General features: G+C 42.1%; 1 protein-coding gene and 1 non-coding gene across 7 annotated transcripts in view; both read left to right on the plus strand.

The window, feature by feature from the left end:
• AP2B1 (adaptor related protein complex 2 subunit beta 1) overlaps nucleotides 1-25,482 on the plus strand; it is a 129,245-nt gene that overhangs the window by 82,593 nt on the left and 21,170 nt on the right. For all 6 annotated transcript variants that reach the window (XM_075561410.1, XM_075561416.1, XM_075561411.1 and 3 more), the window contains one exon: nucleotides 6,145-6,274. In XM_075561410.1, the coding sequence (XP_075417525.1) occupies nucleotides 6,145-6,274 (130 nt within the window). The remainder of the gene's footprint in view (nucleotides 1-6,144; nucleotides 6,275-25,482) is intronic.
• LOC142460492 (small nucleolar RNA SNORA66) lies at nucleotides 24,672-24,803 on the plus strand. The gene has a single exon (XR_012786686.1). It is a non-coding gene; the product is annotated as a small nucleolar RNA SNORA66 (small nucleolar RNA).

The raw sequence follows: 25,482 nt of genomic DNA on the forward strand, positions 1-25,482 counted from the left end.
AATTAAATAAACTGGCATGTATACTTGAGAGCACTTCTTTTCTGCGTAGGGAGTGGCTACCTTCTGACAATGCCTGTCTGTGCAGCAGACTGAAATCCATGCGCATTTGTCGTGTTGGCACTGCCAAGAGACTCAGGAAACCCCAGCATTGCATCCTCATGACCCAGACCTCAACCATCTTCCTGGCATTCGGTACCCTATCTGTAGCCCAGAGGAACCATGGCCAAAATTTTTGTCTTTGAGACACTTCATTAATTTCTCTTTAAATATTTCATATTCACCAACGGGTTGGGGGCGGGGGCGGCAGTGAGGCCAACAAACCCAGAGAAAAGGGAGCAACAAGATACCTAAAACTGATGGTGAGGAGCGGGTCGAACCCCTGGTGGGGTTTGAAGCTACACTTTATTTGTGGCTGTGGCTCTTGGTTTTAAATGTCATGACCACCAATATGTAGAGGCCTCAAAAGATAGTGGTACCTGGGCCTCAGGGCTGCCTTAACCTTTTTACCTACAGGTTTCTCCTACCTCTCACTTTTTCTTCATGAAATATATTTGTAGAAGGAATTGGTCTTTTATCTTTGAAGTTTCCCGCGATTGTTTTTATGATACATCTGTAAATTTGGGGCAGGCAGATCTGTCAGCTTGTTTAGACTCCGATTTGATTTTCTGAAAGCTACTTCATGGGCTGTGGTGATCTCAGACCTTTTTTATTTCTTTGTCTTATTTGAATTTCTAATTTCAATTCTCTATTTACTATGGTGTCTCTTGTTCTTTGTAGTAAGTCTTTCTGTTACTCTTAATTGTTCTTTTCTTATAGTTTCTGATGAATAGGATCACATATTAAAAAGCAATCTGGTTTCTCTCATTTAGCACAGTGATTTAGAGATGCATGTGTCCGCACTGCATTTCACAGTTTATGGCTAAGTAGAATCCACTAATAAGTATACCAAGTGTGTGTATCCATTCACAATTTGAAGGATAGTTGAGATTGTTTCTAGTTTGTGGCTTTTGTGACACATCTTTTTGTGGAAATGTGTTTTGGAGTGGTCTTGCCAGATCACATGGTAAGTCTGGAGGTCCAGCTGCTCCACAGTCCAGTCGTTCTGGTAGACGTATAGTAATTGCCCTGTATTTTCACTGTGTCCTTGCTGAGCATGTCTGTAACACTTTTTTTTTCCTTTTATTTATTTACTTATTTATCTATTTATTTATTTACTTACTTGCTTATTTATCTACTTACTTGATGAATTGGTTAGGTAACATTTTAGAGAGCAGGTCCAAGAGGTCATCACTTACAGTCAGCAACTTCTATACATTCTGTTTCTTCTCATTCATCGCAAATCCCTCAATGTAGTGTCCATGATCTCGCCTCCTTTCCCTCTTTCCTGATTCCAAGTCTCTCTTTCCTAACCCTTCTAAACTTTGTCCTTGGGCAGTTACTTCCCCCTTGATCCCAAATGGTTGATTATTCTATTGTATACATACTTCTGTAGTATTATTGCATCTTTTATAGACCTGTCTGTTGTTTGGTTGAAAATCGAGCCATAGAAGTGAGTTTATTGCCTGATCTGAAAGGGCCGTCCTCTCAGAGGGACCTAGGCTCTGATTGCCCATAAACCTGATCCTTTTTATGAGTCTGAGTTTTGTTCCATATGTTTTCCTCCCACACTCTTACCTAGGACCTTCTAATGCTTTCCCTCTCAAAGCTGTTGGTCGGATAGTGACAGTTCTAGTTTCGGGGTCCTGGAGACCGTTCGTGTGGCCCATTAGCCCATTGGACTAGTTGCTCACGTGTGTCTTTTATTTTCATTACTCTTCTTTCCTCACAAGGAGGAGAGACCAATAGTTGTGCATGAGAGGGCTGCTCATTAAGACCCCAGCTGCAGGGCCAGCCCCAATTCCAACTACACCGACCACTTCCCCAGAGGATTGCACTACAGAAGACTGCACTGAAGTTAGAGCCATGGGAGAGCGGCAGGCCTGCCCACACCACATGGGAGCAAACTAAGAGGGAAGGAGGGAGAGAAAGACAGGAAACTTGATGTCCCCTCACTGACCCACAGTGCTGCAGGGGGCAGCACTGGAAACAAGGTGTGGGAATTGTGCCCAGTCTGATCCATCCACACTGGGGCAAAACTTGAAGGGAGCTCAACAGAGCAGCAAGGGGAGCAAGGCAATGAGGTCCCTGGGGAATCCCCAAAACAGACTTCAGACTCAGAGGGCAGGGCTTGGCACCTCATCAGACCTGATTGGAAAACATACATAAGGGTCAGCAGACAGGCCTGGAATTTTATAGCCGCCCCCCCCCCACCCAATGTCTATCTATATAAGATAGGCAAAATAAACACTCTCAAGAAAATAACAGGAGCAATCGTTGGGGGTGGAGGGGGCGCAGGGGAACCAATAAACCCAGAGACAGGGAACAACAAGATAACTAAAACTGATGAGGAGGAGGAGGTAGAACCCCTGGTGGGGTTTTATCAAGTGCAGTGTAGCCAAGAGGAATTACTCAGCCAAATAAAGGTCGAACATGGTAGAGGGATAAGAGGAAAGTAAAAGGAAATAACTAAGAGACAAAAGACATTTATAAAGGTATAAATATAGACATGTATATATGTAAATGTGTTAACGATAGGGATATCGGCCTGTGTGCATATATTTATATGTTAAGTATCAAGGTAGCAAAGGGACATTGCGCCTCTACTGAAGTCCTGCCTCGGTGCAAGAACACAATGTTCTAGTAACCTGGAAATCTGTGATGTTCACCTTCCTGACACGGTCGCTGAAGTCAAAATGTGTGCATAAGCAAATGTGAAGAAAACTGATGGTACCTATTAGAAAATAGAACATCTGGGGTTGTAAAGGCTTGAAATTAAACATGCGGCCATCTAGCAGGAAAGCAACAAAGTCCACATGAAAGACGCACACTAGCCTGTGTGATCAAGAGGTGTCGACAGGATCAGGTATCTGGCATCAGAAGACCCAAAACAAGCAGTCATATTGATGGGAGCAAGAGGGGTTGAAGTGGAGACCCAAAGTCCATCTGTAGACAATTGGACATCCCCTCACAGAAGGGTCACAAGGAAGGGATGAGCCAGCAGGGTGCAATATAGCACCAACAAAGCACACAACATTCCTCTAGTTCTTTAATGCTTCCCCCCCACTCCCTGCCACTATTGGGACCCCAGTTCTACCTTACAATTCCGGCTAGACCAGAGCATGCACACTGGAACAGATAAGAACTCCTGACACGTAGAATCCAGGTCAGATAAACCCCTCATGAACAATCATGGGGGTAGCAAAACCCTGAAGGCAGGGGGAAGATGCAGGAGAAAGGTAATAGAGAGGGGACTGCTCACAGTAATTGACATGTAATAGCCCCCATGCCGGACGAACAACAGAAATGTGGTTGAAGGGAGACAGTGGACGGTGTAGGATATGAAAATAATTTATAATTTGTCAAGGGATCACAAAAGTGGGAGGTTGATGGAGAGAAGGAGAAAAGAGGAGCAGATAGCAAGGACTCAAGTAGAAAGAAAATGTTGTGAAAATGATGGCAACATCTGTACAAACATGCTTGATACATTGATGTATGGATTGTTATAAGAGCTGTAAGAGTCCCCAGTAAAATGACTTATAAAACTTAAAAATGCAGAAGAGGAACATTGTCTTTAAGGACTGTATTATGCCAATTGACTTGTGTGCCTTGCAGCTATGACCCTGAACCCCATGCCCAATGATTCATGACTTCAAGGTGTTTGGTTTTGTCTAAGAAGTTTTCATAACTCTGCCCTCTTGCATGCTTCACCACAGTCATGAATATATTTACAGTAAAGGGAAATACACATTTGCAAACACCCTCTTTTAACTCTATATATATTCATGGGATATTCCCACTCTCTCTCCCACACCTGTTCAGCCTGTGTGTCTTCATACATCTCTTCATGGATCACTGTTATTGCAGATTGTGTGTAACAGTTTATCTACTTCTGTTGCCTTTAACTCTTCTACTTCACCCAGGTTTTTTCTCTGCCTCCATCACTTTTTGCTGACCTTCCATTTATTGTACATTGCCTTCTCCTGTGTACAAGTTAATGCGTGCCTGCCCTCCAACCAGTAATTTATCCTATCTTATTTTTCTTGTACTGTTGGTAAGCATCAAAAAATATTTCTTTTCATATGAAAATCTTATAGATTTTTTATAGTAGTGATTTCATACCTTATTTGCCTTTTTGTGATTGACTTAAGTTCTGCCAGCAGAACATCCTCCAGGTTCACTCATGATGTATTTATTTTGCAGATTCATGATTGTTCTTTAATGCTGTGTGTAAGTGACATGGTTTGTTTGCCTATTCTTCCATTAATGGGCATATATGCTGTTTCCATCTTTTTGTTTTTGTGAGTAAAATGGTGGTGAACATGAGTCGGCATGTTACTCATTCATGAATTGACTGACTTAAAATGTTAAACCACCCTTGCATTCCTGAGGTAACTCATACCTGGTCATAGTGTGTCATGCTTTTTGACCTTTCACCTCCAGGAACTCTACACCTCTCTTTCATCTCACCAGATACCCCTGTTTGACATTGATCTTACAACAGTTTGTCTTCATATCTGGATTCTCTTTTGTGAGTGGATATTTACTGCCAGCCTCTGAGACCTACTATGAAACTTAACTAAAATCTATTCTTGAATAACCGGTGAACTCCCTGTGCCTCTCAGCAGGACTGCCGTAGCGTCTCCTACCTGTTTGCCGGATCTTGTGGGTTATGGCTCACTTCCACATAATTTGGAATTTGCAAGTTTTCTCTGGCATGTACTTTTACAGAAGACAGTGCTTATTGGGATTTTTTCTTTCATTTGTTCCTTCATATAGTTTCTTAGAGAAGTTACCAGAAGATTTAGAACCAAACCAATGCCATGTCTTAGGCCCAATATTTGTTTAATAGAGTTTATTCAACATGAGCACAAAATCAAAAGAGCAAAATCAGGGTTGTTGTTTTTCAACAACCTATAAAGTTAGCCAAAGTTAGTGATATAAATTCTTTTTTTTTTTTTAATTTTTTTTTTAACAATTTATTAGGGGCTCATACAACTCTTATCACAGTTCATACCTATACATACATCAATTGTAATAAGCACATCCATACATTCCCTGCCCCGATATAAATTCTTATGATTATTTCATTATTCCATTTTGATGTAGTTTATCTTTAAAAAAGAATTTCTATAACTCCTGAAAATCTACATAAACTTTTATATTACTTTATAAGTAATAATAATAATAATAAATTACTTTATAAATATTGTTTCCCCTGGCACACATTCTCCCCAGGGATAGTTAAAATGTAAATAAAAGAAATAAAATAACAAAAAAACAAAAAATGTAAATTCAATATAAATTTGCGTCTTATATTTTGTATCCAGTATTTTCTGTCAAATGTGTATCCAATATTCCCTTTGTTTTCCATCTCTTTTGAAGTTGTATTAAGATTTTCATGTTCTCCAAATGTATTTATGAGGTGTAAGATTTCTCATCTCCTCTCTTGTGTTATTATGAGGGTTTCTCTATGAAGTTAAGCTGGTCATGGTACACTAAACCTGAGCCTTATAAGGGGGGGCTGTGGGTCTGCAGCAAAACCTATTTGTAAAGCCTGTCAACTCCGCTTTACTTAAGCTGACTCTTTCCCAGTGATCAGTTATGTCCTGTGTAAGTCAACACAAGAAAGACCATGAGAACTACCAGTAAATCATTCTCTAGACTGGTCAGGCAGATTATTAAGACAGAAAAACAATATCTAGTGACATTTCTTTACAGAATGCCTTTATAGGGTGGGAATCCTGAAGTCTTTTTCCCAAGCACGATCTCAGGATAAAGTATTTAGAAATTCCTCTGACTTGTTCCTACAGTGACATACATAATGTATGTGAGAAGCGTTGCAGAATCAGAAGGTCGCTGGCTGAGTATTTCCTTCCTCCTGAGTCCGTGGAAGCAGGTGCGAATAGACCGGTGGCTCCGCGACTCTACTCCTTCTGCTAAAAATTGTCTCTCTTTCATGTGGTGTTAGAAACCATGGAAACACAAAGCTGTGACTTTATCCTGTCTCCTGACTAACTTCTGTGACGTCTTCATTTTCCCTCTTAGCTTTGGTGTCATCCCCAGCACCCCTCTGGCCATCCACACGCCACTGATGCCCAACCAGAGCATTGACGTCTCCCTGCCCCTCAACACCTTAGGCCCGGTCATGAAGATGGAGCCGCTGAACAACCTGCAGGTGACTAGATCAAACAAGTCCTCCTTCGTACTGCTAGAGCTTGCTATGGCATGGATATTGAAGTAGCTCTTTGTAGAGATTTGTTTTGTTTTGTTTTTAAGAAAAAAGTCATATATTCATGAATGACACAGAAAATTATTCATTCTTTTATTCAACAAACAGAACTTCTTTTTGTTAAGATCTTCCATACAAACCATTTTCTCAAAAATAGACTTTAGTTGAGATTCATATAGCGGTTTTTCCTGAACATGTGATCACAAAAATAGAACATCTGGATTTGCATTCTTGTCTATATAGGATCAGTATGTCTATAATTACCGTGTATTACTGTCCCTATTACTGTCTATATATGGTCAGTATGGCCGATCTTGGAAATGTTACTGAATTTTTTAAATAGCTAAACACTATCTTAACTTTCTCTTTGAAAGATGAAGCAGCATAAAGGCACAGTAGTAAGCTATCATCTGGCAACAAGCAACAATCTAAGCCCCAGAGATTAGGATTGTAATGCCTACAACAAAGGAGGTGGTCTTACGATAATCTGTGATAAGGGCCTTACTTTTGTATAAAGTTAAGACCTTTGAAAGGAACCCCACCCCCACCGCACACCTATTGAAAGGGAACCAGATAAACTTTAAAACCACTCTGGGCAAGTGACAAGAAGTTTCTCTCTGACCTCCAACCAGATTCTGAATGACCTATTGAGAAATCAAAATATATGGTCCAGACGCATACTAGCGATGTAGCTATAATAATCTCTAGTCAATAAATTAATGTAAAATTGATTTAGAACTGGTGAAACTAAGGGTCCCTGGCACAGACAAATGCAAAGTAGCCCTTTAACAATAATTGCTAAAATTGAGGGCCACCAGAACTACAAACAATAAGAAATCTTTGCTGTAAGTGGATGTACAATTTAACGATAGCAACAAAAATAAATGAAGAGAAGCTCTGCTGTGAAGGATAGAAGGGACTGGGCAGAAGAGGATTGATATCTCGCCTCTTAAGGAATCTGAGATCATAAAGCAGGCTCAGTGAAACTCTTAAACGATTCAGGCACAAGTCAACCTTCTAGTCAAGACAGGTGGAATCTCTTTGCTCCTTCTGCTGGAAATCACAGTGTGAGCAATGGGTACTGAGAGTGAGACACTAACAGAGTTAAAACTAAATGTTCTGCAGTAGCATAAATGCCAGCACACCAGAACTGTTTGGCAGTTCACCAAGCACCTTGTTGCCACAGTACTTGACTGCCTCTTTCTCAGTGAAAGAAGAGTCTAGATTTAGAGTGAAGATGAGTGAGTCACAAGATAGCTTGGCTCACATAAGAAGAATAAAACAAGGATTACTACGCAGATGGAATCGGCTGTTACTGTGATGAGAGTAATGTTTTAAGGGGCTTTTCTTCCAGCCCAGGACCCTGCAGTAACTTACCTAAACCCAATATACATCTGCTCCCTTTTTATTGAAATCTAACCTCCTCTCGACACACAGAACCCCAAGCCTAATATGTGAGTCAGCCTTTGGTGGCAGAATGCTCTGCTTCAAAAATAGGAAAGGGAATTTGGGTCACAGAAATCAGGGCAAATTTTCCCTTAAAATGAAAAGAAGCAGTAAACAAATGTGAATGGACTTCAAAGAGTTCATGAAAAAATTGAAATTAAGAGATATTGGGAATCTTCCTCAAAACTTTTTTTAAAAAACATTTTATTAGGGCTCATACAACTCTTATCACAATCCCTACATATACATACATCAGTTGTATAAATCACATCTGTACATTCTTTGCCCTAATCATTTTCAAAGCATTTGCTCTCCACTTAAGCCCTTTGCATCAGGTCCTCTTTTTCCCCTCCCTCATGAGCCCTTGATAATTTATAGAGTATTATTTTGTCATGTCTCCAAACCTTTTAAAAATTCTCTCGTAAATGTCAGTTTACTTTCTCCTAAGCATTCAGCAATCTTCTGAGAATCTAGAATAGCAGCCCTTAGAAGTTAGGTCTAACTATAAGTCTATCCTCACCCCTCAAATTGGATCTGATGAACAAGACCAGCAAATTTCAGTTTTTACAAATGTAGATATTACTGTGTTGGGTTTTTTTGTTTTGTTTTTTTAAAAAAACAGCCTTAAAAACATCTGTTGCTAACTACTGATATCCCAGCTTGTCCTCGTGTACCCTCTTTCTAAGAGAAGGTCCTAATTGGCAGGTTTTTTCATTAATCATCATTTCCCAATAGAGAAGATAAGAAAACTTGAAAAGGGAAACCTTTCTTTCTATGAGTATCTGGTTAATACCTAGAAAAGGAAGTTGAAACTAATGGCTACTTCAGGGTGGGTTACTTCCATTCTGTCCTTGTCGGCATTGACTGCAGTATCTTAGACCAGGTAGGTCCAGATAAAGTCAGGTAAAGATTGATGTGGCATTGAAACATTATATTTGCCCATCGGACGTCTGTATTGATGCATAGGGAAAATCGGTACTTTTCTGGTCTCCAGATAATAAAATCAGGAAAGGAAAAATGTTTGGGAATTAAATAAAATTTTGAATGTATTACTATGGACTGCCAACAAAACAAACATCTGTTTTGGGAGAAGTACAACCAGAATACTCCTTAGAACCAAGCATGGGAAGACTTCGTCCCAACGTACTCCGGACGTGTTGTCAGGAGAGACCAGTCCCTGGAGTAGGACATCGTCCTTGGGAAAGTAGAGGGGCAGCGACAACGAGGAAGACTCCACAAGATGGATGGACACCGTGTGTAAGAACAGGCTCAAGCAGGTGAATGACTTTGAGCCTGGTACAGGACGGGCAGTGTTTCCTTGGTCGCTATGAGTTGGTACAGCAACTAACAATAACAATGACCACCTGTTTTAGATCATCGGCTATCAAGATACAGCATAAATAAACCCAACTGCTAAGCCACGGTGAAACGGTTATTACAAAAGTTTTCCATTAAACTATGTTGTCAGCCATGGAGCCTTGGTGGCACTGCAGGCTAGGCATTGGGCTGCTCAGTACAGAGTCAGTGATTCAGATCCACCGGCCAAGCCAGCCTGAGAGGAAAAAGATGAGAGTGTGGGCCCTGTAACGGTTGACCGTCTTAGAAACCGTGTAGGGTTGAATTTTGAAATAGATGATGCCTCAGACACAGGGCTGCAATACTCAGTGAAGATCGGCGCCTGGAAGAGTTGCTCTGCAAGCATTACACAAGGTGATGTTAGGTGTGCCCCGGTTAGGGATGTCTTGAGTTTATTTATATCATCTAATTAAATTTCTAAAGAAGAAGATTTATTCCTTCTATTTAAAGAAAACAAAAACCTTAACAAATGTCTAAATGAGTTCTCTCTTAAATGAGTTTTCTTTGACTCTAGTGTGCTTGTTTTTCATATCTTGCCAGTTGCTTAGAAACGTTTTCCCAATGTACTTCTCTAAACTTGACACCTGGCAAGCCACTGCTTCTTGAAGTCAGTGCACTGCGAAGAAACAATGTAATTATGACATACGTATGTTCATCCTTGGGGTGAAGCTTTAGGTCTTTGGGCTGCAAGCCCTCAACAACACTGACGGAACGCTTCTAAACTTGAGTCTTTATTTTTATAAAATCATCCAGAAGGGCACCAGTTGTGTTGCTGACCAATTCAAACCCCAAACCCACCAACCCACTCCAAAAGATGAAGCTCTTTATCCCCGTAATGCTTTAAAGTCTTGGAAACCTTATATAGGGTCACTGATTCAGAAATTGGCTCTGTGCCAGTGAGTTTGGGTTGGCTCAGCTCGGCACGTTTTGGCTTAGGTTGGCTTAACTTATACAGGCACAGTTTAAAGAGTTAATTTGTTTTATAACTCGCTAAATAAAATCTAGCCTCAAGCCATCTCTTTTTCTACATGGTGGCTCCAATTACTCCACCCACAGAGACCATCTCCTCACCTCTCTTAATAGGTTATTTTTGTGTCTAGAACTCTGTCTACAAGAGATGCTTGCACTCCTGGTTCCTCGGCATCTTTAACACACGCTGCCCTTTAAGTTTCTTAGTATCGCTATTTTGGAATTTGCTTAAATCAGTGTTCAATTAGTATAACTACATATATTTTTTTCTGAACTGCCCATGGTAAAGTCCTTTCTGGGGTCTCTGACCAGAAAGGATACTGTGAACATAGCTGCCATCTTGAATCTCTGTTGTCAGCCTGGGGATTCATTTCCTTCATCTTTCCTCTTGGTTGGCTCTACTGGGTGTAGCTTTTCTTGATGTATTCCCACATTTTGATGAAGCGCATCGGCCAGTAGCTTATTGAGAATAGTTAGACAGAAAATAAAGTATCTGAGACTTCATGTGTCTTAAAATGTTTGATCTTCTAAAATAAAAGTCTGTTCTTCACATATTTGATGTTTTGTATATAAAATATTACATAGGTTAAGAGATTATTTTTCTTCTAGTAGTTTTAAATAATTTTGATTTCCCCCCCCCCAAAAAAAGCAGCTTTCTCGTTGAAAGCTTGTATGACCCTTTCTTTGTCCGCATGTTCTGAAAGTTCCCAGGAGGTGTCTTGGTGCGCGTCGGTTTTGTCCATTGTGCTGAGCACTGCCTCATCGATGGGGCTCTTTCGAACGAGAAACTTGTTCTGTAATTCTAGAAGTTTTTCTTTAACTTTTATTGATGTTGTTTTTTTTTTTGCAGCCCCTTTAGGAGTTGCTGGGATTCTGCCCTTCCCCGCACCATCATATATGCACTTACTTTCCAAGTTTCTTTTGTTTAAAAAATTAACTACACAATTAAAGAGAATACTGTCACAACCCCAATAGCCAGCTTTTGTAATCACCAGTCTGCTTAATTTGGTCTCATCTCTGCTCTCAATACTTAGCCATGTTCTGCATTATTTTGAAATAGTTTCTAAACTTCCTATCATCTTATCTGTAAATATTTAGTTTATACAAGAGTGTTCCCAAAATTTCTTGGAAAACAGGCTGGGAATTAAAACTTGGCAATAACATACTAGACAAGGACTTAACTACTCTCTGAAATCTATCAAAAAACTGCAACACTTCAACTAGAAAAAGACAAAGGATTTAAAAAGTGGGCAGAGGACATGAACAGTTAACCAAAGAACACATGCAGATGGCCACAAACATGAAGACGAGCTTGATCACTAGCCATCAGAGAGATCAAATTAAAACAGTGAGACACCACCTCACCCCGGAATCCAGTAGCAAAGTTCAACAAAGGAGAAAACAACAAATGCTGGAGTGGGGGCCTCGTGAAACTGCACCCTGCCGTGAGAAGTGTATGGTGCTTTCTCAAACAGAACGCAACACAAACAGATAGACGCCCACCCATGTTCATCCCACGCTATTCACAGTAGCAAAAAGATGGACGCACCCTACCTGTCCACCAGTGTGAGAATGGAGAAATAAACTTGGGGTACATCCATACGATGGAATGTGACGCTTCTTTAAAGAATAATGAACTGCACAAACACCTGATTGGATGGATTTGGAAGGCATTGTGCTGATGCAGTCAGTTAATCACAAAAGGACCGATAATATATGAGAACACTTACTAGAAATAAAAACAAAGAAGAAGTTTTTAATGCCAGAAGAAGCAGACATGAAGGACTACCAGAAATCCCATGCTTTGAGAATTCTGTGGTCTTGGTGCCCAGTCATCTGTTTTCTGGCGATCAAGATTTTTGGGCAGGTGGGAAGATTTTTCTCCCTGTTTTATAAACTTACAACATTGATATATCCCCCTTTAATTATGGCAGAATTTGTTCCAAGGGAAAGGAAACTTTAATGTGATTTTAACGTACTATCTTTGCCTGGAAGTCTGATATCACCTTTTTAATTTTTTTTCTTTCATAATACACTCCCCCAGCACCACCACCACAGCACAAACCCTGCTGCCCTCAAGTTTACCCCGAGTCGCAGCAGCCCTGTGGGACACGGCAGACCCGCCTTCTTGGGGGTCCAAGGCTGATCTCTCCAGCAGCAGTGGTCACTTCTTCCGCCCACACAGCTGTTGGTTAGGTTCTCGGGAGCCTTAGAGTGGTCTTAAAGTTGATGATGGACCCTTTCATATTTGTGAGTTTTTATCTGTTTTATTTCAAATCCACATAAAAGTTGAACAAGAGGCTGAATGTTAATTTTGGGAAAGAAATAGATATACCACCTTATCTTTTTTCCCCCTTTGAATGTTCCTTCTAAAATAAGGCAGTGTTTACCAGATGTGTTCATTTTAGCCTTTGCCGAAAGTACTGAAGGTGCACGCTGCAAATCTTCCCATCCTACTTTTTCATGCCTTGGAGGTCTCTGTGAGCCAGAAGGTGTATTTGCTGATCCACAACCCTGGTTGGACACTTTTATCCCTTGATACTCCTACATTGCAGTTCCAGACTGAGAACCCGTTACAGATGGTGCCTGTCCCTGGTATTTCATGGCTTGCACATGTCCGTTCACTCTCAGCTGTAGCTATTGTACCAGAAAAACTGGTAAATGCTACCAAACGGAAGACCTTTTCAGCAGCTTCCATCAAATGAAGCAAACCAGCTTGGCATTTGCTGACTTTTCTTGACTGCTGTACAAGCCAAATAAGTTCAGTATTAAAGCCTTTCTTGGTCTTCCCAGATCCACAATTGAGGGTTCTGCACTTAGAGTGCCAGTGTGAAACCACAGTGCCGCTTGAATAGACACTGAACCCTTGAAAGGACAGAGGTTCAAGGTCAGGCAAGTACCTTCATTGCTGGAAATAACCCCGATAGAGATTATTATTAGGACAGCACCTAAAGTATTTCAGCTAAAATATACCATTAGTGATATATTGAATAGCCTCGTATATACATATAGTATGATTCCACTTATATGAAATATTTAGGATCAGATTTGGTTGTGGAACTGGGATCGATTTTGTTTTTTGTTTGATAAGTTACTGGAAATAGATCTGATTTAACCATATGATCTATGTCTAGTAGAAACCTTTGAATTATGAATACATGAAATGTTTTTCTACTCCTTACATTTTAATTGTGGCCGATAATCTTTATGTGAAAGCTAATGGTACATTTTAGGTTGGAAGTAAAGGGAGCGCATCAGTGTATTCCTGAGCTAGATTGAAGTACATTTGGGAGCAACGTTCTGCCTTGATTCATGTCTAATGAGATAGGAAAAAATGTTTGCTTTATTTACAATATTATATGTAGAAGTTATACACAGGCTTCATGAAAGTGAAGCTTAAGAAAAACTGTGAGCCGTGTGCATATGCACACATGGAGAATTAAAATCTCATAGGAGGAAGGAATGGCCTTTGATATTATCTGCTTCGAACCCTACCTGTTTCTCTTGGTGTTCATAACAGCCGTGATTGGCATCTCAGCCACTTAATTCCACCAGTGATTTACTACCCTAAAGTGTCCCATTCCATTTTATAAAATTCTCATAGAAATTAGTAATATGGAAATAAAATGTGAGGGTACTTTGAAAAGTTTTTGGGGGGAAAAACTGGAATTATAATGAACCTTTCCCATGAACTTTTGGAATCTATTTCCTTTGAATTCAGTTTGTTGGTCCTAGTTGTACATCTTGGAGTCCTAGAGGAAAACTTGCTCTCTGAACCAAAGCATGAAAGGTCTGAAAATCAGGCAGGTGAGCTACACGGAAATCCCATCTAGATGTTGTTTCCCCTTTTGCTTCTGCGCCTCAGGAGAGCCTGTTAATAAAATGGCATTTCGTTGTATGTTCTGCAAATACCAACCAAAACAGAAGCCAAACTCCTTGTCATCGAGCCAGTTCTGACTCATCGTAAGACAGGCTAGATAGGCTAGAACTGCCCTTGCCGATTTCTGAAGCCACAGCTCTTTACAGGGGTAGAAAACCTTGTCTTTCACCCTCGAGGTGGCTGGTGGTTTCGAAATGCTGACTTGTGGTTAGCAGCCCAACAACATGTAACGCCAAATCAGGGCATGCAAAGAAGAAACAGACGTAGTGGGGCTGGTAAATAGTTAGAATACCCTGGAGACGGGGAAAATGTTATTGAAGCATTTTTGGAAAATGTGTCATCTTTAACTTTTTTTGTAGCAACCTTGCCCTTGTAGGAACTATCCTTCGGAGCTATGAGTGAGTTGTGCCCAGTGTAAGAACATATTTTTCCAGTGACTCTTGGTGTGCTCCCGACAATCTTTGCCCCTTTTTTGTGTGTGGCCTGCTTTGAAGAACCTGCTTTCCCACTGAAGCTACCCAGAGACCGGATCTGTGCCCATCTGTCCAGTCAGTGATAGTCACAAGGCCTCCTTTTGTCCATGTAAGGTCAGAGAACATGACTGGAAGTACAGAAGCACCCTATTTGATTTACAACTTGCAGTAACTGGTCTGAGACACTGCATACTTATACCTACCCACAACCTAGGTTAAGATTCCAGATCAGCTTTGCACCTGGGTTCTTAGATGAGATGAGTAAGGTTCTCTAACTCAATTCTGTTCTGTTGCGTTTCCGTTGGGTCTTTTGTCCTTTTCCCATCAGACCAGAGAGTGGAATGTCAAGAATTGCTTCAATTGATAATTTACTACTGCCTTCACCATTTTTTGATCCAGTACAGTGTATATTAAATGAATTTTTGTAGATAACAATAAGCCCAACACAGCATACAGTTCATGCAACGTCAAGTCTTCCAAAGGCATATTGTTCCCCAGCCATTGATGTCATTGATGTAGTCTAAGGTGCATCAAACAGCTGGCACCTAGAGCTCATCAGCTAGTCCTAGCAAGGCACACATTGCTCTCCATAAACTTGAAGTGAGAAAGATGAGTGCCTGTGGGTTTAGAGCCTTATAGTTCTGCCAGAACTTCAGGTGAGGCCTTAGAGTGTGAAGAATATATCTGTCCTGCAGGCCAGAAGGTCTATGAAAATAGTGCTGTTTTTGGCAACTGACGCTACACAGAGTAATTCTGTTGTAGGCTACCAGAGGAAAATAGAATTTGGAACTTATCATAAAAGTTTCCAAATAGTTAACTGGATTGGTCAGTGCAGTAGGAAAGGAGCTCCATTTTGGAAGAGATCACAAATACACTTCCTAGAAGTTCCTGATTCATTTTGCAAAGCATATAGCTTGTTTTTAAGTGAAGGATCTACCAGGAGCCAGGAACAGATAATGCATAGCATTTAACCCCCCGTGACCCCGAGTTTCCTGTGGGGCACACAGCTCCCAGTGACTCTACTTTTTACTTTCTGCAGAGTCCTTTCAGGGTCCTGAAAGCAGCCTAATTCCTGTTACACAGCTGCCCCGCTAGACTTAGCTTTTATTACCAGTAAGTCTGCAAGAACTCAGCATAAAAGCTACGTCCTAACAATGGTCCCCAAAGGCCTGTATGATCTCTTTCTTCTGCACCTTACCTCATGATTGCATCTCCTCCTCCTCCTCCTCTCTGCCCCTCCCTGTAGGCCCCCCTGGCTCCCTCAGCAATCCTCCAGGAGGAAAGCTGCCACTCAGGACTTTTGAATCAACTGTCTGGGCTGTTCTTTCTCCCAAGCTCCATACCTGCATGGCTTAATTACCCACCTACTTCAGGTTTTGTTAAAGGAGCACCTTGTTAGTGAGGCCTCCTCACTCCACTCGCAGTACACGGATCCTTCTCACCTGTTTTTCCCCATAGCACTTAAGGGCGCGGTAGGCATTTTACATGCGGTTTGCTCATTATCTCCTCTTTTCCGCTCCCTCTAGAATGTAAATTCCACAACAGCAGTTTTTGTCCTCTCTTCAACATTGTACTGCTTGAAACAATCCCTGGCACACAGTTTGTGCTTAATATTTTTTTGCTGTTTTTACAAACACCAGCTATATTGAGTTCTTGAACCAAACTCAGCAAGGCCATCTCTAAACACTGCCACTGACTCTTGTTTCTCGATGGACTTGCAGTCTACACCCTGACAGATGTAATAATATCTATTAACCTTCTATTTCAGTTAATCGAGTCACTTTTTTTCTCTCTCAAGTGAGGGAACAGGTATTAGAAGGTATTACATGTGATGGACTTAGTTCCCAGACTTGGAAATGTCTAGGAAACTAGATCACAGTTATAGTTCTACCATTTTGGAAACTTTTTCTGTTGCTGATTAATGTTTGTGTGCTTCTTTAAGGTTTTTGTGCTTTGTTTTGTCTTTGGTTGGGGGGCAGTTTTGGAAATGTCTTAGACTTCACATAAGTGAGACACTGGGATTGAAGGCTTAGGACCAGAATCGGGATTTCTCAGTCAGCTGGCACAGCATAGCTCATAAAGATAATGTTCTACTCCCACTGAGGGGTCTTAGAAACATGTGCGTGGCCACTTAAGATAGATCTGTTGATCTCATCTAGAGCAAAAGAGTGAAAATTCAAGGAAGCAAGTACTCTGAAGAACTTCTGCCCCAATGAATCACAACCTCCTCTAGCGTGAGACCAGGGAAATGACCGGCAAAGCTGGTTCCTGGTTATTGGTACCTGGAATTCAGGCTCCCAAGAAAGACTCTACTTGCTATTCTTATAGAGACCAGAGGAATCCTGGGGACTGTAGCCCTAAGATGCTTTCCGAGATCACTTTTCCCTTAACTAATAGAACTATTAAAAGATGACAACACACATCAGGAGTGTGCTCCTTAAAGCAATCAACAACATGAGACATTTCCCGAAAAGCAAAGATGAGCAACCCTGCTTTGACTGTCAGATCAGAAAGATTCTGTGTGTTTTTCAAAGTCCTGCTAGACGCAAAGCTAGAAGGAGGCTGGCTTTAAAAGGAAAGGCGCGGCAGGGGGGAAAAAAAGAAAGGCAAAAAAGTCGACTTCCAATGGATATTAATCCTCTTCTTGCTCAATGCATTGCTTTATGAAAATAAGTTCTGATTTTAAAATCAATCTCTTTTACCTTTAAAAGAAAATAAAAGGGTAATTCACAACTTGTGATCTGTAGATGACACAAGCTTGCTTGCTGAAAGTGAGGACGTGAAGCACATGTTGGTGAAGTTGAAGGACTGCAGCCTTCAGTGTGGATTGTGATTCTATGTAAAGAAGACTTGAAACCCTCACAACTGACCCAGTGGGTGACGTTATGGTTAAAGAGACAAGATTGAAGTTGCCAAGGATTTCGTCTTAGTGGATCCACACTCAGTGCTCCAGGTAGCAGCAATCAAGAGCTTATCAGAAGACAGGTTGTGTTAGGTGCATCTGCTGCTCGAGTATTGAACAGCAAGGATGTTACTTTGAGGAATAAGGTGCACCTGGCCCAAACCGTAGTGTTTTCTTTCCATGGCCTCGTGTGTGAAAGTAGGACATTGAGTAAGGAAGACGGAAGCGGAATCCGTGCATTTGAATTGTGGAGAAGAATGTTGAAAACGCCATGGACTGCTAAAAGGACAAACTGGTCTGTCTAGGAAGAAGCACAGCCTGGGGGCTCCTTAGAGGCGAAGATGGTGAGACTTCATCTCACGTACTTTGGACATGTGGTCAAGAGAGACCCATCACTGGAGAAGGCGTCCTGCTTGGTCAAATGGAGGGGCAACCAAACAGAGGAAGGCCCTCAAGTTGGGGTGGCCCCGTGGCTACAACAGTGGAACGGTTCTCGGGATGGTGCAGGACGGGGCAGTGTTTGCTTCTGTTGTGCACAGGGTTGCTATGGGTCGGGACCAATGTGATGACACCTCACAACAAGCTGCATCTAGCACGTTTCCATTTCAGGTAGGCTTTCCTCCGCTTGCTATCAGAGTTTACTCTGACAGGAAATGCAGGTGGTGGTTTATAAATCGTAAGGAGTGAAAGGGTGGCTTTCTCTGCAGCATTCACACAAGAATGAGCGGTCACCAAGCTAGTTGGTCACAGCACTGGAGCGTGTGTAGAGTTCGATCTGACTCAGCACTTAAAGATGGCTTGAGTGGTGGCCAGTGGACGGATGTTTCCTGCCCTTGAACCAGAGCCAGGCTTTCACTAAAATAGTGAGCTCTCCATTTGTTTTCCAATGACCGAAAACGAAGAAAAGATTTCATTTTTCAAGCAGTATTTGAGCATACCTTAAGTTCCCAACAGGTTAATGGGATTTGATCCCCCCTCGCTCTAACCCTGCTTGGGTCTTACAATTATCTCCCAGTGGACGGCTTGGAAGATCTGGTCTGTTCCTGCCTAGGTCATTGATTTTGACAGTTTGATCTAGGAGTCCTTTAAACCAACGCTTGTCTGCATCACTTTTCAATCTTAATCTTGCCTCGGTGTTCTGGAGATTTAATCTATGTTCTAGTCGTGCTCAGTACTATTTGAGCGTTCTGGTGGTAGAATAGGGTCCAGAGGTGTTTGTAGATTTCTGTGTCAGTAATTTTTGGTTTCTGTTCACCAGTAAACAAGATTCTCTCTTACGATCCCATTGCCAGTATAAACCTCAGTAATTGTATTTATGGGGAAAGTTCAAATGCTGAAGTGCATCTTGTTGCCCGAGAGGAACAAGATGGAATGGCTTCTTTTTTCAGGAGGAGAGGAACCTGTCAGGTTTTTCCTTCGAAGAATTCTACTGACTGCATGTTCTTACAGTTAAAACAGGTTCTAATGTTACCGAAGAATCAGAAGGTTTTTATCTAGACTCTACTGTTGAGGGCTACTCAACTGTCACGAAATTCCTCTGATCCTCCAGGTGACTAGTAACGAATATAGAAAGAGGGTTCTTGTTTGAATCTTCACCTTAACAGTGAATTGAAGATGCGAAGCTCTTTGGTTAGCATCAAAAGGAAAGTGAAAGGACATGTCCTGTGATGAGCTTCATGATTCCTGGTGTTTTTTTAAGCGTACCTGGTGATTGTCAAATATTGTAGGTTGACCACTTCTGTTTTATCAGGATATCACTGGGCCTCCCTGGATAGTATATTAGGCAATATGGTTTGAGATAGAAGATTATTTAAATTTCAAAGATAGTAGATATTTATAGCATTGACTAGACATGCAGAGTGGCAGGCAGATTTAATTCCAGCAGCTGGTAGAAAGCACCAGTTCTGCTTAAGTCTTTAGGGGACATACATATCTCACACAGTCGAGTCAGTGCCATGAGCAACCTGTCACTTAGCAGTGTTCCTAGGATCTGTGTGGTGTGTAAAACACATCTGAATCATTTCTCAGAGAGCTGGAGACGGTTGGCTTCACGGCCTGGTCCTAGCTGGGACCAGTCTGCAAATAATCTTTTCAAAAGCTAAATGGCGAGGAAGAAAGAGAACTATATATTATTGAGAGACTTGGAAAGGTCACATGTGACGTCATGGAAGAGTAGATGGTACACTCAATGGTGAGCTGTGTGCTGCTTGACTTGGTAGTTCCTGTGGCGATGTCCCCTCTGGTTCCCTGTGGTGAGTGGTACCTGAGTTCAGATGGAGTTCATCTCCTACCTTTTTATAGTGCTTTTGGGTACACAGGAACAAGGTTAGAGTATTAATTTGGCCTGCTCGTCTCCAGCTGTGGCACCATAAAGAGCCTGCAGCTAGTGCAGCAGGCTTCTGGGACATGGAAAGAAACTAATTGCTGGTTGCAGCCTGAAGCTGACAAGCTGCTCTTTCCCCAGCAGCCACTGAAAGTAACTTTTAAAAATCATGGTTATTACTAAGCATTTATAGACTGATTTCGTTTTGTCAAGATGCCTTATAATCATTTCTGTGTGCCTTTCTATCGATGCCCCCGAGAGATGGGCAACTGTGTCCTGGCTGCGCGCTGCCCATGACAAGCTGGAGGAGCAGAGAGGGTTGGATCATTTGCTCTTTGGCGACCATCTGGAATCTGCTCTGTGGAGCTTCAAAGAAAGCCTGTGAGCATTCTGTTCTGAAGCTCATTCAGTTTCCTTTCCAGTTGGTGTGTGAATATTGTGGCTTTTACTCTTTTTCTTTCATGTTTTTTTTTAACTGCAACTCACAGTAAGAAATAATCTTTTACATGCATCCACATAAAACTGACGTAGGCTTAGGAAACATTTACTCTTCCTTGCTTGCACCTTGATATTTTACATTTTATGATGTCTGCATTAATTGTAAGCACCACCACTTGTTCATGACACAAAGTTCTGCAGGACACCATGTTGAGGTCGTGTGAGCTGGTAAGACAGTAGACTGCTCTCTCCAGTTTCCAAGGCTGTGAAACTGGACAGGAGTTGCTGGCAAGTTTGAACAGCCAAGCTTTCAGTGAACAGCCCAGTACTTCACTGCTGTGCTTGGACGACATTTGAAAACCCATGCTAGAAGTCACTGAAAGCTACGCAATAGGCCTGGCGCAGTTTCTTTTTTTAAATGTTTTATTATGAGCTCATACAACTCTTATCACAATCCATACATACATCAATTGTGTAAAGCACATCTGTACATTCATTGCCCTCATCATTTTCAAAGCATGTGCTCTCCACTTAAGCCCTTTGCATCAGGTCCTCTTTTATTTTCCCTTCCCTCCCTGCTCCCTCCTCCCTCATGAGCCCTTGATAATTTATAAATTACTATTTTATCATATCTTGCCCTGTCCGACGTCTCCCTTCACCCACTTTTCTGTTGTCCAACCCCCAGGGAGGAGGTCACATGTAGATCCTTGTAATCGATTCCCTCTTTCCAACCCACTCTCCCTCTACACTCTCAGTATCACCACTCACACCACTGGTCCTGAAGGTATCATACGCCCTGGATTCACTGTGCCTCCAGCTCCTATCTGCACCAGTGTAAATCCTCTTGTTTAGCCAGATTTGCAGGGTAGAATTCGGATCATGATGTGTTCTTATGAGGGCTTAAAAAACTTGTTGGGAGATGGGCTTCGAAAGGCCTTGGAGTTTACCCAGGAATCTTTGAGGCTCCCTTTAATAAACACTAGGTCATTTCACAGTCGGCCAAACTGATTCCTGGTTCTCCCTGCCAGCCTCCCAGTGAGGGCCCGTACTTTCCTCTTCTATTGAGGGACGTGCCAGGGGAAAACATGAGAAATACTGTCTTTTTGGAGCACTAAGGCTAAGTTTATGTGTTGTTTAGATCCAAGTGGAGTTGGGGAGTGGAGGTAGTGCATTTTCCAGTTACCCTTTAATGGAAAGAGCACTGTAGTTAAAAGCCCAGCAGCTTGCGGTGGTTGTCAGCAGCTCTTCTCCGGGAGATGACTGCAGCAGAGCCCCTCCTTAAAGACGGCAGTCGTGGAGACCCTGTGGGACAATTCTGTTCAGTGGGCTCACTAGAGTTGGAATCGACCCAGCAGCAAACAGCAGCATGCTCACTGCGTAGTTATTGTCATTATACCACTCACTGTTTTAGAAATGGAGGCTGCAGGACAGTGGTGAGCAAGAGACAAAAATGCCTTCCCTTCCTGACACGGGCTGTGTGGCACTGAGACGGGCAATAAATCCGTAAATATAAAAGAGTGTGTCAGATGGTAAAATGGGCCAGTGGGGAACAATGGGACCAGAATAAGGAGTTCTGGAATTGGGTGGGTGATCATGAAAGTACCTACTTAAGAAGATACTGGATTAAAACGAAGACAAATTTTTAATCAAAGATATTTTATTAAAGATAAAAGATGTAGGGGGTAAGCCATGCAGATTTCTGGAGGAAGAGCGTTTTAGGGAGAAGACACAGCAAATGAGTTTAGGAAACTGACTGGTATGCGTAGGGAGACTCCACCACCAGCTTCCGTGGCTGGAATGGCGGGAGCAAAGGATAGAGTCATGGGATGTGACTTCAGAGAAGTTCTGAATGAGATGAGAAGCGATTAGAAGTTTGAGCAAAGAATACTTTTTTTTATTAATCATTTTATTGGGGGCTCTTACAGCTCTTTTCACATTTCATACATACATTGTGTCAAGTACATTTGAACATATGCTGCCATTATCATTCTCAAAACATTTTGTACCCCCCCACCCAAAAAATTTTTTTTTCTTTCCACTTGAGCCCTTGGTATCAGCTCATTTTCTCCCTCCCTCCAAAACATTTTCTAATTAAGCCCTTGGTACTGTCTCATTTCCCCCAGCCCCCATGAACCCTTGATAATATTTTTTTTAATGTCTAACACTGACTGCTGTCTCACTCACTTTTGCTGTTGTTCATCCCCCTACCCTCCTGGTATCGCTACTCTCGTTACTGGTCCTGAGGGGTTTATCTGTTCTGTATTCCCTATTTCCAGCTCTTACCTGTACCAGTGTACATGCTCTAGTCTAGTCAGCTTTGTAAGGTAGAATTGGAGTCATGATGGTGGGGTGGAGGAAGCATTTAAGAACTAGAAGAAAGTTGTGTGTTTCATTGGTGCTATACTGCACCCTGACTGGCTCATCTCCCTGAGACCCTTCTGTAAGGGGATGTCCAGTTGCCTACAGATGGGCTTTGGGTCTCTACTCCATGCCCCCAATCATTCACATTGATACTTTTTTGTTGTTGTTGTTCTGGGTCTTTGATACCTGATGCCATCAATATCTCATGATCACACAGGCTGGTGTGCTTCCATTTGGGCTTTGTTGCTTCTCAGCTAGATGGTTGCTTGTTTACCTTCAAGCCTGTAAGACCCCAGATGCTATATCTTCTAATAGCCAGGCACCATCAGTTTTCTTCACTACATTTGCTTATGCACCCATTTTGTCTTCAGCAATCTTATTGGGAAGGTGAGCATCACGGAATGCCAGGTTATTAGAACAAAGTGTTCTTGTGTTGGGGGAGTACTTGAGTAGAGGCCCAATGTCTGTCTGCTACCTTAATACTTAACATAAATATATGTACATCTATTTCCCTATCGTTATATATAAATATATTTACATACGTACATGCTTGTATTTAGACCTCTATAAATGTCCTTTGCCTCCTAGTTCTTTCCTCAATTTCCTTTTACTTTCCTCTTAGCCCACTCTCATGTTCGGCCTTCATTTAGGTTTCAGTAATTCTTCTCCGTTACATTTCCCTTGATCAAACCCTACCAGGCATCCTATGCCCTCCTGGCCATCGATTTTAGTTCACTTGTTCCCATGTCCCTGGGTTTGTTGGCATCCCCCTTTCCTGTGTCCCCGGAACTGTTGGTCCCCTTGTTTTCTCTTCGAGTCCTTTATCTCGCCTATCTCATCTCGATAGACGTGCAGCAACAATAATGAGCATAAAAACAAAGCAAAGCAAAAGAAAGGCCTAATAAAAGTTCCAGGTTTGTTTGTTCACCTTTATGAATATTTTCCTGTTGACTCTGATGGGGTGCCACACCCTGGCCCCAAAATCTATTTTTGGTATTCCTTGGGGACTTAATTGCTTAGCTCCCCTTGTTGCTCTGTTGTATCCCCTTAATGTTTCACCCCAGTGTGGTGGGGTCAGAGATCAGGCACAATTCCCGCACTGTGTCTCCACTGTTATCCCCTGTTGCATTATGGGTCTGAGAGGGACCGTGTACCTTATGGTGGGGCTGGCCCTATGGTCCTCTCTGTGCATTGGCTGCTCCTAGCAGGAATATCGTCTTTGGGGCTTGGTGGGACAGTATGTGCGTTACAGTCTCTCCTTCCCTCATCGTTTGCTCCTGTGTGCTCTGGTCTGACTCGCCCCTCTCCCTGAGCTGTAGCTTCAGTGCTGTCCTCTGAGGTGCATTCTTGGGAGCGGGGTTGGAGGGAGGTGTCCACGTAGCTTGGATTGAGGCTATCCCTCAGACCTCTATTGGTTCACTGCTTCGTGCTGGTATGTTGCATTCACGTATTGGAGCACCGGGTTGAAATCTTGTCCCTCTCTCCCTCTCCTGTGGAGACATGAACAATACCTTCCCCTTGGGTGAGTTAGTGCCCTGTTCCCCCACTACCCATGGCTTTTTTATTTCCCCTCCTTTTCCCTCCTTTTAATTTTTCCCCCCTCCTTTTTAGTTGGCTGCCATATGTACCCCTGGATTGGGTCTGACCCCTGCCCATAGTACGTGGACCTCTCCACAGGAATGTGTGTATACAGTAACTTTTCCTCCGTGCCCCTTGTGCTTTTTAAGCTTACCTCAGTGGACTCATGTTGTACCTGTCCTTTTGTACTTGGCTAACTTCGCTTAGTGTAATTTCCTCCAATTCTTCCCATGCAGCAATGTGCTTCATGCATTGATCACTGCTTTTTAGGGATGCATAGTACTCCTATTATATGTCTGTACCACAGCTTCTTAATCCATTCATCCATTGATGGAAATTTGAGTTGTTTCCGACTCCTTGCGATTGTGAACAACAGCCCCTCGGTGAACATTGGAGCACAGATGTCTGGCCGTGGTTTGTTTCTTGCCTCTTCTGGGTACAGTATGTGCCCAGGAGGAGCAGGAACAGAGAATCCTTTAAGGGTATACTTTCTGACTATCTTATAAGGAGGCTTCAGAAAAGTCCATTAAATATGGGATTAAAACAACGGTATTTTCCCATGATTGCTGAATCCCTTCCATACTGAGAATAGACTGGAGAGGGGTATTGAAGGAAGACTGCAGACTTGATCACTAGCTCTGCATGGAGTTGCAGACGCAAGGGGAACCAGCTTTGCTAAAGTCACTGTGGGGACAGTAATGTTTAGCCTCAGGGACTGCTGAGGTGGCCCATTCTTTCCTACTATAGTAAAAAAAAAAATTTTTTTTTAAGAAGGAAGGCATAAGAGCAGAGGCTTGATAAAAGACCTTGCAATATTACTGAAGAGAGAGAGAGTGGGTGGTTCCAGTGGGGGATGAAGCAGGGAGATCAAGAGTCCTTTTGGCACATGGTCCATTGGGCTATCTATTCAAGGAGTGGGGAAGATAAGTAGGCAGTTGGATGGATACACATGTGGTTGATTTTTCCATGGGTAAGTAGGCATTGATGTTAAAGCCCTTAGAAAGTGGTTCTCCAGCTTCTCTGAATGGTATTTTCCTGTTCTATACCTGATGGTTCAGGGAATTTAAAATAATAAGGATCTCCCATTCCATATTTTTTGTTACCCACCCTCCTCCCTCTTGAGAAAGTGGTACTATACTCTTTATTGCTGATTCCATTCTAGTTAAAAGTGGTGACATCAGAATTATGATTAATTTGACTTCATCCTGTGTTTTTCCCTTGGTCCTTGTTTGCCTAAATACCCAAACAATGACTGCATATCCTTAGAGATATGGTATTCTAGGCGTTGGAACTTATTGCCTGTGGTGGTCTTCCCTAACATGTGTTGTGTATGTTACTTTACTTCTGTGATTTGAAACCAGCAGAACCCACACACCATCCCCTTCTCCATCCAAGCTCCATTGAAATTCAGTGTGCCTGATGAGAGGT

The sequence above is a fragment of the Tenrec ecaudatus genome, chromosome 10 (assembly GCF_050624435.1).
Source record: "Tenrec ecaudatus isolate mTenEca1 chromosome 10, mTenEca1.hap1, whole genome shotgun sequence".
NCBI lineage: Eukaryota > Metazoa > Chordata > Mammalia > Afrosoricida > Tenrecidae > Tenrec > Tenrec ecaudatus.